Source organism: Dryas octopetala, chromosome 4 (genome assembly GCF_963921425.1).
Source record: "Dryas octopetala chromosome 4, drDryOcto1.1, whole genome shotgun sequence".
In the NCBI taxonomy this organism is placed as follows: domain Eukaryota; kingdom Viridiplantae; phylum Streptophyta; class Magnoliopsida; order Rosales; family Rosaceae; genus Dryas; species Dryas octopetala.
Window position 1 is genome coordinate 19,330,760 of NC_141369.1, and position 15,885 is coordinate 19,346,644.

The 15,885-nt window shown below is 36.7% G+C and overlaps 3 protein-coding genes across 3 annotated transcripts; 1 reads left to right on the top strand and 2 right to left on the bottom strand.

Annotated features, from left to right (window-relative positions):
- Nucleotides 1–33: 33 nt before the first annotated feature.
- Nucleotides 34–2,189, bottom strand: LOC147287751 (B-box zinc finger protein 22-like). The gene is made up of 3 exons (XM_086242281.1): nucleotides 1,996–2,189; nucleotides 604–1,035; nucleotides 34–191 (listed from the first exon to the last, which is right to left on the bottom strand). Exons 1-3 carry the CDS (start codon nucleotides 2,173–2,175, stop codon nucleotides 168–170), a joined length of 636 nt encoding a protein of 211 aa, XP_086098407.1. The 5' UTR covers nucleotides 2,176–2,189; the 3' UTR covers nucleotides 34–167.
- Nucleotides 2,190–3,036: 847 nt separating this feature from the next.
- Nucleotides 3,037–8,163, top strand: LOC147287752 (Integrin-linked protein kinase family). The gene is made up of 12 exons (XM_086241083.1): nucleotides 3,037–3,613; nucleotides 3,701–3,775; nucleotides 3,895–3,990; nucleotides 4,437–4,522; nucleotides 4,662–4,782; nucleotides 5,424–5,503; nucleotides 5,734–5,796; nucleotides 6,227–6,342; nucleotides 6,686–6,771; nucleotides 7,245–7,366; nucleotides 7,545–7,656; nucleotides 7,784–8,163. The coding sequence occupies exons 1-12, from the start codon at nucleotides 3,236–3,238 to the stop codon at nucleotides 7,880–7,882; spliced, it is 1,434 nt and encodes a 477-aa protein (XP_086097209.1). The 5' UTR covers nucleotides 3,037–3,235; the 3' UTR covers nucleotides 7,883–8,163.
- A 1,119-nt stretch (nucleotides 8,164–9,282) lies between these two features.
- LOC147287753 (ATP-dependent DNA helicase pfh1-like) lies at nucleotides 9,283–11,558 on the bottom strand. Its single transcript, XM_086241890.1, is given in 2 exon segments — nucleotides 9,283–9,696; nucleotides 9,729–11,558. Coding segments are annotated over 2 exon segments (1,551 nt in total). The 5' UTR covers nucleotides 11,212–11,558; the 3' UTR covers nucleotides 9,283–9,628.
- Nucleotides 11,559–15,885: the final 4,327 nt, after the last annotated feature.

Sequence of the window (15,885 nt, forward strand, 5' to 3'; positions counted from 1 at the left end):
TGCAGTCAAGCCTCCAAATTGCAATCAGAGGAGAGGAACCTCTGGCACTGCTTTGATATGTCTGGCACGTAGTTCTAGTTATCGACATCTTACATCTCTTTCTTGCTGATCATTTGAAGCACCTTGAGACTTCAATCACCCCCTACCTGCCATGAGCCAGAAAACACTCACAAGCAGTAACTCCCATGAACCTGTGAGAATGACAATAAATTAGGTCCTTGCAAATACTACAAACTCTATGTGTGAGACTGCATGCGCACATCAAACTATAAAAGTAAGCCAATGATGTCATGTCAGCTAAGAAGCAGCTGCACACCTGGCCATAACCCAAACAAAGATATTCTCTCGTATGATGAGAAGGGTAAACAATGTCACAGTAATTTACTAATTTTAGAGAACAAAAAATAACTCATCCAAGAACAAACACTGCAAAATGAGGGCATCCATGTTTCTTGGGATAATACTATCTTCCAGAAGAAAGGAGTGAGGACTCTCTATATTAAAATCTTGTATATTCTTTCCAATCTCGGTTTCGCTCCTCAAAGACATCCCTGTAATCATGGTATGAGCATGACAATCTTGTACCGAAAGAATAGAACATACCTTTGATGTCATACTGTCCAAGACCCCAAAACTCTGATTAGGATCAGCTAATCCAAGATATTCTTGCAAGTGCCACCCTTGAATATTCCCAGAGGTGGTATTTCGATTAAATGGTATCTTGCCTGACACAAAATTTCCAACGCCACCAAATTGTCCAGGCAATGCTTCTTTAATCTCATCAGTGAATGGATCTATTGAACTTTTGGTGATTGATCGAGATGTTGCTGATTCAGAAACTGTTTCCACAGAACTCAACTTTTCCTTGGTAGAGGAGGAGATACACGGTTTAGTTGCTTCAAGCCCCACTTTCACCCCAGTAAGCAGAAACCTTTGGTGTCCGGAAACATAGGAGTTTGCTGTGTGTATGGCAACATCACATTTCCTACAGAGTAAAGCTCTGTCCTGTAGACAGAAGAAGTAGCCAACAGTCTCCTGCAACACAGAAAAAAAAATTATTTAATGCATATATCTCAACAATTACAACTTTACAAACCCAAAATCACCAAAAGGGTGCACCATTTTTTGAGAAATATCATGTGAGGTTTTAGACCAAAATTAAGGAACTGACAAGCATATGCAAGATCAAGTTTGCTTTTTTCAGTGACCAAAAATCATGTGAGGTTTTAGACCAAAAATGCAGATTGTAACATAATCATGGAAAGGATGTCCACCCCAAATCTTTGAAGACAATCAGCAGGAAAGTTAAACCTCTACTACCATCTGTGTGGACCACTCTTCCAGCATGGAATGAATTGCAATGAAGGTGGACATAGTAGATATATATACATGTAGGGCCACACTGAAGCAAAAAGGAGATACAAAATTACATTCAATCACAGATTTTTCACTTCCTGTCAAGTTAGTCAATTACAGTTCTGAAGGCTAGATTTGCAACACTATATCCAATTTACCAATTATCTGATACATTTTCCAACGCTGACTGAGCAAAGAAGAACAACTAGACTGAACCCCAAAGGGCCCTTCTAATTTTTGGAAATTAGGGATGGTCCACCAATCCAACCCAATTTCCAGCTGTGCGGAAATTATCCAATATCCCATCATTCCATCAAGAAACGTCCAAATATTATAGTAAAACAGAAACAGCCAAGAAAGCAAACAACAAACAGGTTAACGGGTAGCTACATCCAATCCAACCCTTTTTCGAAAATAAATAAAAATCAAATCTTTGAACTGAACCAATTAGCACACCCCACCACATTTAGATAAAGAAACAATCAAAACCCAAGATTCATTGTAAAAATTTATGGCTACGCATAAATTAATTAACTTAATGAAATTTCATAACAGATCATAAATAAAGAAACAACTTTGAATGGTCTGTAACTCCTGTAAGCAACAATAGGGTGAAATTATGAGAAAGACCATGGGTACCTGGCAGATATCGCACTTGGGCATTGGAGATGAGGAGTTAGAGAGAGGGACTCGCTGGTGCTTGCTGGCCAACTTGTTGGCGGTGTGAATCTTCTGGTCGCATCCCCAGCAAAGCGCTGCCTCGTCCGCACAGCACAACACCGTCGCCTCTGCCTTGCATGCATTGCACTGTATCTTCATCTCTCTCTCACTCCTAAGCTTCAATGGCAGAGCTGAAGGTGTAGAAATTAAGAAGAAGCAGGTGAAGACGCGAAAAGACAAAGCCCAGTTCGGGGTTTAAGAAGCCTCAACGACTCAGCGTAAACCGACAACTGGCTCATTCAAAACCGACACGTGGCCTTCCCGTGAGTAACCCGTGCCACGCTTGCGTGTCCGCCTGTCCGGACCGTACACATGAGATAAGAGAACGGTGCATGATTTTTCTTTTTTCTTTTTTGGCTACGAACGGTGATGAGAAATTGAGAATGACATTGAGGATGTAGCGGTGATATTTTTCCACAATATCTCGTGATCTCGCCTCATCTTCTTGTTCTTTCTTTTTTATTTTTAAGCTTAATTATATAAACTCTACTAAACTAACCAATTTTGCACTTCAAAGGTCCCAACAAAAGAGAAAACTACAAGATAGCACGAGAGACAACCGGTTTTGCACTTTGTTTCTCTTATTTTGTGACACTTTACATTATGAGCATTTTAACACTTGTCACAAAAATTACAAATTTTATTAGGTGGTGCCACGTGGCCACCCGGTTGAGGACATATTCATGCATGAAGAGAGTAGAGATACAATGATGAAGACAAATGGGATAGTGTTTTATAGTTTCATACTTGAATTCATTCTAAATTAATTTATTTATAAGAAATAAAATCTGCAAGTCTGCAACTGATTAGAGAAGTCGAAATTGGTTACGGAATATATGAATTAATGAGCCAATAATAATAACTAGAATTTAATGAGCCAAGAGTCCGAGACTCAAGAGTACTAGACTATGTGGGGGGGGGGGGGGTGGCGGCACTCATGTAAGTTGTAACTGTTTCGTTAATTCTTATGTAACCGACGAGCAGCTAGTGATAGAAAAGTCAACAGAATTTTGTAAATTATAGTCTCCTTCAAGTATCTGTCAAATCCTCTTTACAAGTGTTTTTATTCTTATCCTCCTCAGTCTCCAACTTCATTCATTCCTCTCTGCAATTCTCTGCATTTAAACCCAAACCCGAACCCGAACCCGAATTCCGATATATGCATACGGACGCAGCAGCTTCAGCTATGCTACAACAAGAAGCTTCCGCGGCGGCGGCGGCGGCGGCGAGGTTCACTCTGGGCAGGCAGTCCTCGCTGGCGCCGGACCGCCGCGAAGACGAGGACTCCGCCGCGCTCGAGCCGGGCGGTGGCGACGAGGCTGTCATCGACCCGAGGGTCCGGCTCATGTACTTGGCCAACGAGGGCGACCTGGAAGGCATCGAGGAGCTCCTGGACGCCGGGACCAATGTCAATTTCAGGGACATCGATGGCCGCACCGCTCTCCACGTCGCCGCTTGCCAGGGCAGAACCGACGTCGTTCAATTGTTGCTACGCAGAGGCGCCGAGGTCGACCTCCGGGACCGCTGGGGCAGTACGGTAAAAAACTGGAAATTTCTGTCGCTGCTTTACATTTGCTGTTGCTGCAATTGCTTAGTGTGTGATTGGTTTGTGTTTATTTAACAGCCTCTTGCGGATGCTGTGTATTACAAGAATCATGATGTGATCAGAATTTTAGAGGAGCATGGCGCTAAACCTCCGGTATTTGCTGGGTTTTATACTTTTATGTCTTATGTATATGTATCAATGTATGTACTCAGTATTTGGCTGTGTAAAGTTTTTATTTTTTATCTTTGAATGTTTGGTTTTTCAAATTTTAGATGGCTCCTATGCATGTTCAAAATGCACGTGAAGTCCCGGAATATGAGATTCATCCCAATGAGCTTGATTTTTCCAACAGTGTTGACATAACTAAGGTAACTCTCAAAAGACATTACCTTTTAGCTAAAGATGAAAAGGGATTGACGTTGAAAACTCAGAAGTGAGTTTCTGGGTGCAAGAGAACAGAACCCACTTCAAATCTATTTGGCTATTAATGGGTTCCTTTGTCTTGAACTCTTGATGCATGCATCTAGTACTTGAGCATGAGTTTTCTGCTTGAGTTATGATGATGCAAGCTATGCATCTCTGGGTTTAACTAAAACTTCCATAATTGCAGTAAGAAGTGAAGAAGATAACAAATTGACTAGTCAAACATCATACATGTATGTGGCATCTGTTGAATGAGCTTAAGAAAAAAAGTTTCAGTTGAGTATGGATTAGTATTGATAAAGGTGTTAAGTCTGATGGGTTACTAGGGATATTGATCTTGATTGCATAATTCACCTATTCATTCTGCATTTCTCATATGAAATATATTCAGGGAACCTATCGCATTGCGTGTTGGCGCGGAATTCAAGTTGCAGTTAAAACGCTTGGGGAGAAAGTATTCTCCGATGAGGATAAAGTGTGAGTTTGTCTAACTTTATGCATAAGTTATTGCCTCGACTTTTATTACTATTTTACTTTGTAGTGTAATTTAATATGATTAAAAGGGTCTTGAATCCTTCTTTTTTACTGGAGTTTTAATGGCTCGATGGAATCTCAGAAAGGCATTCAGGGATGAGCTTGCTTTACTTCAGAAGATACGACATCCAAATGTTGTCCAATTTTTGGGTGCTGTAACACAAAGCAGTCCAATGATGATTGTCACGGAATATCTACCCAAGGTCTCACTAAACATGAGAAGAATTTAGCTTGATGTCTTCCCTGAAGAATTATAATTCATTCCTATGTTCTCCATGTTTCATCATTTTGCATCCAAGTATTTTGAGTTTGACTTGTGATAATGTTGCTTTTTGGATAAGTGGAACTTTTGTCAGAGGAAATCTTCAAATTTTGATACCAAGTGAAAGGCCAAATTTATAGATTTCTAAATAATAAGGCCTTCATCATTTACCCAAAAAGTGAGTGTTGTGGTGGCTGACATAGAGTTTTAAATGTCTAAATTGTTGGATTGCATTGTTACAAAATAAAGGCATAAACAGGGCATTGATACACTGTAGACTGCAGGACACACGACATGATATAGATGTAGTGTGCATTTGTTTGGCATCATTCACAATTTATAATGATTCAACATATTTGTTGATAGATTATTAGAATTTTTTTTTTGTTTTGATATTTTGAACCAACACTTTGATGTTATTTGACGTACAATAATTTCTATAAGAAAAAAAAAAAAGAATTGGGGAAGAAGAATACCGCTCGAAAAGTTGATGCAAATAAACGAATTTTTGTTCTATATTCTTTCTCATCTGAATATCATTACATGCAAGCTTTTGTTAAGCTTTTATTTTTACTTTTGCAGGGAGATTTACGTGCATATCTTAAAAGAAAAGGTGCACTAAAGCCAGAAGCAACGGTGAAGTTTGCACTTGACATAGCCAGGTCAGTCAAGTGGCTTGTATGCTGAATTTGTTTGCAAGTTTTCTGTGGCAATGTTAATGATCATCATAAATGCCTGATCATGACATGGAATCTGATGTTTCTATGCTAGAGAGTTGGAGTTCATTTATCTTTGTGGGAAATTCGAGGCGTATTCATTACCTTTTATAGCTGATTAGTCATGACACCTGTTCTCTTAGCTTAATGAGCACTGTACTGATATACCTTTGCAGGGGGATGAATTATCTGCATGAGCATAAACCTGAAGCAATAATTCATCGTGATCTTGAGCCCTCGTACTCTCTCTCTCTCTCTCAGATCATGTATAATTGCTGTTATTTTTTCTAGTGGGGAAATAGATGTAAACTATTGTAGTTGTACTTGTATATTATTCGCCTCGTGAAATGCAAAAGTTTTTAAAAAGCCATTGGGTCTGGGAAGGACAACCGGAGTCTTACCAAATAATATCAATGGGTTGAAAACTTAATTTGAAGACTAAACAAAAGCGAGTGGGTTCAATCTGGCAGCCCAAATTGATGACTTGTTTTCTTTTTCTTCACTCTTATTCTTAGTTGAATTATGTTTTTCTAAGCAGTGTGGATTATATTCATCTTAGCTGAGCATGTAAAACATCATAATTATATACTGGCATGAATCATGCGCTATCAATAACTAAATGGTTGAAACTATTTAAATTTTCTTAATTGTTCTTGAGTAAGATAACAGAAACATATTGCGGGATGATTCTGGGCATCTGAAAGTTGCAGACTTTGGGGTGAGCAAGCTACTGAAAGTTGCAAATACAGTTAAAGAAGACAGACCTGTGACTAGTCAAGACACTTGTATGTTGTCTGCTTTTTTGAAACTTTGAAAGTTTTTATCCTCCATTTCTTTGATCAATGCTATTTTGTTGTAAAATTATGGAGTCATCCAATCAATTCTGCACTCTAATAAGAAATCAAACCCAGCTAGTTGGGATGAAGGCTTTGTTAATTTGAGCTGAGAGAGGGGATAACCCTTAGTTTATTGAATAAGTTGCTAACCAAATTAGACTCCCAAATTGGGTATTGTAATTCAGTTAGACCTCTAGAAGCTGTCCTGTAATTCCAATTTTGATTATATGAAGTAGCTCCTATCAGCATGAATGCCTGCTGTTGCTGATATAATGAAATCTCTAATGAACAGGGAGATATGTGGCTCCTGAGGTTTACAGAAATGAAGAATATAATACCAAAGTGGATGTTTTTTCATTTGCTTTGATCTTGCAAGAGGTACTCTCTCTCTCTCTCTCTCTCTCTCTCTCTCTTCATGTTCTACAGCAGTATTGCAATAACTTCATGTAGATGTTGTGTTCAGGGAATTTCTGCATGCATTCTCTTCTTTACAGTTATATTGAAATATATAGCATTGGTCTTCATTTTGCATGCAGCCATTTGTAAGCCTCCTTTATCAGGAGAGAATTTCCTGCCTGTCATTGCTTACCCAAAGAATTTTCTCTGTCATTTAAATAAGAGACTGTTTTTATTGCTAGTTATCGTTTGACAAAGTTTGTTGTCATTTGTTAGATCTTCATATTTAACAAATGACAATATTTCATGACATTGGATGTCCTTTATGAATTGAGCACTCAATTAAATTGCTGCATTATAATGTCTTTCCATTTGCGAGGTGTTTATGCACTTGATGATATAACCACAATTTACAATTTCAATGATTGTAAATAATGTTTACTTTTTTTTCACAGATGATTGAAGGTTGTGTACCATTTTCGACAAAGCCAGAGAAGGAAGTTCCTAAAGCATATGTTGCAAATGAGCGCCCACCATTTAGAGCTCCACCAAAGCATTATGCACATGGATTAAAGGCGTAAGTTTTTCGAGTACATCTGATCTTCTTCTGTATATTTGAGGTGTCATTTTTTTTTATAGGTCTAGCTAATTGTTCGTTAGTAATTATGATGTATTTTATTCCCAACTGGAAATGAGTTATACACTGTTTTGTATTCTTTTCCATGGGAGAAAGCTTATTTGCAATTTGTCTACAGGTTAATCGTGGAATGTTGGAGTGAGGACCCATTTCAAAGACCAACGTTCAGGGAAATAATTAAGAGATTGGATGACATTAATAACCAGTTTGCTCTAAAAAGACGCTGGAAGGTACACTCTCTCTCTCTCTCTCTCTCTCTCTCTCTCTCTCTCTTCCCTTTTGTGGCTTATATGCTATATGCAAGTCAAATTGGTTATGATTGTAAAAGGCTTCTGCAATTTCTTGTATTTTATATAGGTTGGGCCACTTAAATGTCTCAAGAACTTTGAATCCATGTTGAAAAAGGATCATTCAAGTCCAAGCGGCCGTTCATCTTCCCGCTCAACAATGAGATGAGTAACTATTGCATCATTTTATGAAGGATTTCATCTCTTTTTTGCCTCAAACTGAGGAAGCTTCTTCTAGCACAGTTTAATTGTGAGATAGCTATACCTTTTTAGGATTTGAGTTCTTAAACTGTGCCACTCCATCATGTCAAGTTTATCTCTCTTAGATGGGCCAAGAGATGCTGTCACGCATGTTCTTGCATGTATAATTTCTAAAGTTTCTCTGAACTGGAGCGTTTCTTTTCTATGAATAATAATAACAGAACCCCGTAGTTTGGTTGTTTTTTGGAATGTCTCCCAGTTTTATGGCTTATTGGGTGTTGTATTGTTATATGTTCATGTCCTTGCTAATGGTTGGGAGCCCTATACTTATCGACTAAAACCTGTGGTTCAGACGACTTCAATGCATTTGATCTGCAGATCTTGGAGGGACAATTGCAGATGTAACATTGCAAGCTAACCAAAATGACTGAATCGTTTGATCAAGATCATGCGGTTGCAATACATCTGTGATCTGTCTATTAGGAAAGGACCTGAATGGGATTCTTTTTCTTTTATACTTCTCTGCTGCCCCACTAATACCCATCTTCTTTTCTCGAACTTTTCCATCAATCGTTGTAACATTGCTGAAGTATTTTTTATGACAATAACAGGAATGGAAAAGGCGTCCAATAGCTCATTAGTATTTCCAAATATATATTTTTTTTAACGTGAAATATTTTGAACATTAAAAAATGTTTTCAAGTTCTAGTTCCCCCTCAAATAAAAATACTTTAAATCGTTTATACAAGAACCATTGACAAAATTTTAGCTGTCAAGGAACCATCGCCATTGGAGCAAATGTTTCCTTATATTTTCAAGAGGAGATTTGCTATTCACAGTCGCCCAAAGCTACTGTGAATCAAAGTTGTTTCTACGCGTAAAAACCTGCAAGAAACTTTCAAGAGATGTAGAGGAGTAGGAGTGTTAGGCCAGGAGCAAATTCATTAGTCTCTCAAGCAACAAAAAATAAAAAAGAGGGAGATTGATAGCTGAATTTGTTTACATCCTTGACAAAACAAGGTAATTCCTTCCAATGCTATAAATTGATATGGACGCATTTCAAACACCATGTTTTCAAACTACGCATTCAGAGGGTCACCATTCCATTAAAAGGAAAAAAAATTTGGTCATTATACATTTATACTGCCATATTGCACGAGTGTAAGAAGACATTATCTAAAACACAATTACACATACACATGCACACAAAGCCACATTGAACCAAACTGTAGGAAGATGTTACAGCCACGTGCACAGAGGTTTCATTTCTGCCATGGCCCATGGAGTACGCAAAATTTCAGATTCTTAATTGTAACAAAAAAAAAAAATCTCTCTTCATTATCAGATAAGGGAACAAAGTCACTAGGATATGTTCTATAACAATTGACAAATATAATAAATATTTGAGCAAAATATTTGAAGATTCCCTCATCAGATTCTATGTTGAGGGGCCTCTCAGGCCTCTTAAAAAAAAAAAAAAAAAGTATCAAGCTGCAAATCATCTCACATTCTTTAAAGTTGGGGAATTCAAAAAGAGAAAAATGGTATTTTCCCCTCAGAGTCAAATGTCATATAAATCGAATCCCTCATTCTTCAACAGGCACGTGGTCAGAGCGAGTTGGTGGCTGACTGGGCTTTTTCCTTGATCAAAGCAGATCAGCTCGCCTTCTTGCATGTCCAGCGGTGTTGTCCACCAGAACATCGATGTAAGTGTTCATTTCATGTAAACCACCATGTATTTGCTGCCATCCTTTTTCTGTCTGCTGTTATCATTGCTGCTATCTTCTTTCTGGCTGCCATATCATTGCTGCAGCTATCTTCTTTCTGGCTGCCATTATCATTCTCATGCTCCTAATCATGTTCGCTAGTTAAACTATTATAAAACTGCAAAACCTTAGGGTGCACCTTAATCTTGCAGCGATCAAAACCAGATAAATACAGACCTTCCAAGCTTCTCACACGGGAAAGAGCTACATAGACCATTCCATTTTCGAAAGCTCTAGAGAGATCAGTGTAAAGGCGGTCAAGAGTCATGCCTTGGCACTTGTGAATGCTTAAAGCCCATGCCAATATGAGAGGTAGCTGCTCTCTTTTAGCAACAATAGAACCTCCCTCTGTCACAACCCATGTTTCTGGCTCAATCACCATTTCTAGCCCTGAATCGAATTTGACTACTGGTAGTAGCCCAGCATCACATATGCCTGTTACATCCATCTTCTCAGCTGGCTTGTAAAATCCCTTAACAGTACCAGTGGCACCATTCACCAGGCCACGATAAGTATTCAAATTTTTTACCAGCATCACCCTTGCATCTTTACACACGGCAATTTCTTTAGGTGCTATCCCTTGTTCAAGCTGTCTCTTCCAAGAATCCTCACCACTATCAACAGCTGTAAAAACAATAAGTTCATTACCCAACCTTTTTAATCTATCTGCATTCACTTTATTCACATCTCCAATCCTCGGATAAAGTCGTACCACAGAAGCATCTGGCTCAGCCTTCGAGCAAGATTGTTCTAAAACATTTAAGTCTTCAGGATCACTTTCCCCTCTTCTTATACCCTGAAGCAACTTGATCAGTTGAGGGTCAGATTGCCGAAAAACCTTTGTAAGATTAACTTGTAAGTCAAAGCTAGAACTCCAACAGTTGGCTTCAAATGCAAATTCTTTACCCCCCGAATTTCGTTGAGGTTTAATGGGGGGTAACTGAAAGAAATCCCCAGCCACAACAAGCTGAATTCCACCCCAAATTTCATCAACTCCCCTAATGTGTCTGGCAATGTATTCAAGACTCTCAAACAACTCTGCATCAACCATGCTAATCTCATCTATAACCAATGCCTCAGCTTTCAACCACCTCTTATAAGCCCTCTTATTCAGGTAAATCCTATGTAGTAAAGTGTCTCTATCAGCCAAGGGATACCCAATACCTGCAAAAGAGTGAAGAGTCTGCCCTCTAATAGCACAAGCAGCAACACCAGTAGGTGCTGTGACAAAAACCTTTGAAGGTTTGAGACATTTTTTCAATAACTTGATAATATGGTTAACCACGATTGTTTTTCCCGTCCCCGCTGAACCGGTAATGAATGCAGATTTTTTCTCAGAAATGGCAGATATGAGTTGTTTTTGTTGGTCAGTCCATTCAATTCTGGGTTTAGTGTTTTTAGGTTCTCCCTTTTTGGCTCTGTATCTACTCTTGTATTTATCTTGAGCCCATTTTGTGCTTTTTCCAGTAGTTTTGGTGCTATAACTTCTGTGTGCAAACAACGCAGAGGCGAAAAACTTCATACCCATCATTTTTTTCCCTCAACTCCTTTCTGGGTCCTCAAGATTTTGTCTAAATTAGGCTTTTTTTCTCATATTTAGTAATTGTAACAACAACAACAAGATTCACAGTGCATCATCAATATGAAACAGAGATAGTTCATATGGTGAAATGAGAGTGTTTGATACTAAGGCAAAGTGATAATCAGTACAGGAGCGTAGTAGAACCAAGAAGAAAGCAAGGAAGAGCCGAAGAGCTTACCTTTCGCATTCTGTTTGGAAACTGGGTTGAGAGAAGTCTAAGAATTTCCCGGCCAAATTGCTTTACCAGCCACTCAGCCAGACCCCAAAATCTCAAACATTTTATTTCTGAATCTTCTTTAATTTGCAAAAGTAATAATAGTGATAGTGATATACTCAAATAGCCAGAAGTCAGAACTCAGAAGGGTTTCCATGGCCGATCTTGGGCTTATATTCATCTTTTTGGGCTTTTTGGACATTATTGTCAACCTTGGGCTTGACACTTGGAGACAAAACCATGACTTGGGCAATCCAAATCCAACCCAACTAAGACCCAATTTGGTATTACTGTGACTTTGAAAAAAAAAAAAAAAAAAAAAACTGATTTGTGTGGTGATACTGTGAGACAAAACTGTAGTGAGATAAAATATCTGAGTGTTTAATAAATTGTATTTTTAAAAGTTTTATAAGTGTAAAAAACAGCATTTGAGTGTTTGATAAATACTAATATATAAGCAGGGATGTGCATACTAGACTAGAGGCAGCACAACAAGTGCGATAAGTTTGTTAGGCCTTAACTATATAATGACCAATTATTCTGACTTTTTTTTTTCAATTCATTATTATGACTAGGTCGCAATTGTTGGATAGCTCTGTTGGAAAAGTTGTTAAATTGCCCACTCTAAACCCGACCAAGTTCGATCCCTGGCCCCTCGATCCCCCAACTCAAACAAAATATTATTATGAGTAGGTCTTCCTACTTTCATGTTATTATGCCATTATGGTTAATTAATGGAGATGAGCAAATAGATACAAAATTTGTATATCAACTATTGGTCTAGTGGTATTTCTCTCCACTTTAGCTTTTTTCGAATACTCAGTTATTTTTTACCGCTATGAAGAATTATTTGTCACACCCCAATCCTGAATAAAATCTAATATCTAGGAGTGAAGCATGACTTACGTCCTAATCGCAGATTAATAAAATTTTTTTTCTACAATTAAGACGTGAGAAGAAAATAAAATAAAATAAAAGAAAAATATATAAAATAATTGAAGAGACTAAGTCAAGTGAAAATGAAAAAATAGACTTTATTTAGCAAACTACTATTCCAAGAGTACCATACTAGATGTTCATCTTCTTATATATTACAATGTATTGTTAAACAAACAAAACATAGTACTCCAGCAAATTCTCTAAATTTCCTTTGGGTATTCCACATCATTGGTCATATTTCCGTCACCTGCATAATTTATTAGGGTGTGAGCTTTTAAGGCTCAGTAAGGTATATTGGTCCCTCATGGCCAGTTATCACATTTAATCAATGTCTCAGTAAAAGAAAATAAATACAGATAATGATTTTAATTATATGCAATGAGAATGTGTGTACTCACTCCTTAATCATTCCCGTTGACACATACCCAAGACAAACAGGCCTACACGTCTCATACTGTGCATCCTTCCGCTGTGGCCCCGAATGTCCCAAGTATGAGCCAACACCCATCCGTCCCTTAAGCCCAAATATTTTGAATATAATTAATTCCACTTTTTCTTCAATAATTCTTCCACAAATCATGAGATCACCAGGTACATCTCCCTTTCTCCATGATATCTCTAATAAATCACGAGACCACCAAGTTCATCTCCCTCTCTTCTTGGTGTCTCAATTAATCATTTTCTTAACCTTGTTCACAATCACACTTTCCTTATGCACTTATGATTATGCATGTAAAGATAAACATTAATGCATGTATAGAGAAATTAAATTGTACATGCATAATAATTCAACCTTACGCAATTTGAGTATATCACAGACTTAGGAATTTCACAGTGCACACACAAGATTAATAATAAAAGCTTATTCACAAATATAATGCACTGGATACATTTAATGAAAAAATAACATCACATGTAATAAAGATAAATTACTACAAGAAAATAATTCACACAATATGACACAAGGATTAATTGTAATATAGTCCAATCATTGGGGAAATAGAGACCCTACCTTAATTCCTTGAGCACGAGTTCCTTCTTGGTCTGTTCCTATGTGTTCGGGTCTAAAAAGTTTTAAAAAAAAAGTTTAGATATAACTTAATTAGATTTAAATTTATTTCACTCTCTTTTTAAGGAGAGTGTAACTCACACTCTAACTTAAAGGTGTCGGATTGACGCAAAACTTGTACCAATGGACTCGTATCGAAAAATAGAGTTAGGAGGGTGAAAATTGGGCGAAAAAGGTCGCCGGAAACAGCCGCACGTGCCACCACGCGCCGGCGGTGCGAGTGGGGTGGCTGGCCGGGCACTGTTCATCGTCACTTTAAACAGCCCCTGTTTTTTTTCCAGATTTCCAGTTTTTTTATCTCATTTTTTACTCGACTTTAGACCTATCAAACGTTCACCAAATTGAGCAAACTTATACTTGTTTTAAAGCTCTACATCACCTCTTTACAACCATATAAAGAACATGAAAAACGAACGGTTAAAACTCAAGTTATAAGGCTCGAAAGGAGGCCATACAAACATGCGAATTTTCTGGAAAAATTTCCAGATTTTTCATACTTGTTTGTTTTTCATTTTCCTTCAATTCCAAACCGCAAAACATGTTTCTAAGACTATAATAAGGCTATCTACAACCTAATTTTTAGTTTTACAACCTAAAAGAAAGTTGTGTAAATAAAATTATAAAACAACAAGTTTTAGAAAAAAAAAAATTTGTTAAGGACACCCATGTTTCCATGGGTTCCTTAAACTCACCTTTCTTTATTCCCTCCTTGAGTTCTATAGAGGCTAAAAGCTGTGAGTTCCTACAGTAAAGAAAAACCATAGATGACAAAAAGAGGTTAGTTTAAGGAAAGTTTAAAGAAAAAACTTCTAAGATAAAATTTCAGTTTCTAACCTTTCCTTCTCTAACACTTTCTAGTTCACTCTCTCACTCTCTCTCTCTCTCTCTCTCTCTCTGTGTTCTTTTCTCTGTTCAGTTTTTTTTGTTTTCTTCGTTGCATTCGTAGGTGTGAGCTCTTCACACCAGCCCTCTCTTATAATCCAACTTGTTTGCTGAAATTTAGTTAAGTTCATTGGCTCTCATCATTGCCTAGAGGTGACTCATCCCTCTAAGAAAAATCAAAACCATTGATCAAGGCTTATGTGTATATGTAATTAAGGGGATGGATGTTGGTATTATCTCCAAATCCATTCAGATTTTTTTTTTTTTTTTTTAAGTTGGGCTTTTCATCTCTTGTAAAACAATTGGGCTAAAGCCCAAACTTAGAAGTTTAACCCAAATTTTAAAGCCCATAAGTATTATTATTATTATTTTTTTTTTTTTGGACATTACATTATTTTACATATATATACTATTTATTTTTTAGAAAATTAGGATTAAATACCAAATTCTAATAATGTTTTGGTATAGCATGAAAATCATATAATATTTCAATTGAACTATCAAATTTAAATGTAGTTTTAGATTATGTCACAAATATGTTGGCCCCTTTGATTTGAGCATTTTACATTTGACATTTTTATCTTTTGGCCCATATATAATGAGTGTTAGTTAAAATTTATAAGATTTTGACAAAATTGTCCTTGAGACTTTTATATTATCTTGAAAATTTGCTAATGTAGTCTCAACTTCACATTCAGTCATGACTATATGACACTAACAACTTCAAATTTAGTTGTGACTGAACGACAGTCACATCTAAGTTATGAGACCGTCGAAGTTAAGTTGTGACTTAATTGAATTATTTTTAGAGAAATTATACTACAATATAGTATAAATAGAGGTCAAAATAATACTTTTACTCAAACTAATATATAGTATAGTGGTGTGAGTTGTCACTTTCAATTTACTTAGACAGTCACAGTTAAGTTGTGACTGGATTAATTTTTTTTTTTTATACAATACAGTATAAATTAATGTAATATTTATGATGTAATATTATTTTTATTTTTTTATTGTAGTGGCATGTGATGTAATATTTGTAAATTTTAATACTTTTTATTTTATTAATTTGGTTGACTTTTCAACTAATACCTAATCTAAAATACTATTTAATTTTCGTATCTAAACTAAAAAATTATTGAAATTTAATAGTTAAAATCAATGAACCTTTTATTTTTCAAGACAGTTAAGATAATTTTACATAATTCCCTTTTTATTAGGAAAAAAGGAAATTACTTCTTGCTTTTGTAAAAGAACAAGTGCCCTTATAACAATAGTGCTTCTCATACCTTTTTCGTAATTGCCTTTTGAAATTTAGCCATTCCCCATTAGATTAATTAATGCATGGTCCAATTAGTCATGATATCATTGATATGCACGGACTGTTCGAAGCAAATTAAAGAGCGCCTTATTGTTTCATATCTGTTCTCGATGTGCAAATTAAGATGCTTAATTATATCAAGGTGTAAAAAAAGGGAGACAAAAAGAATTATGTATTACTACTTTGATCATTGATTTG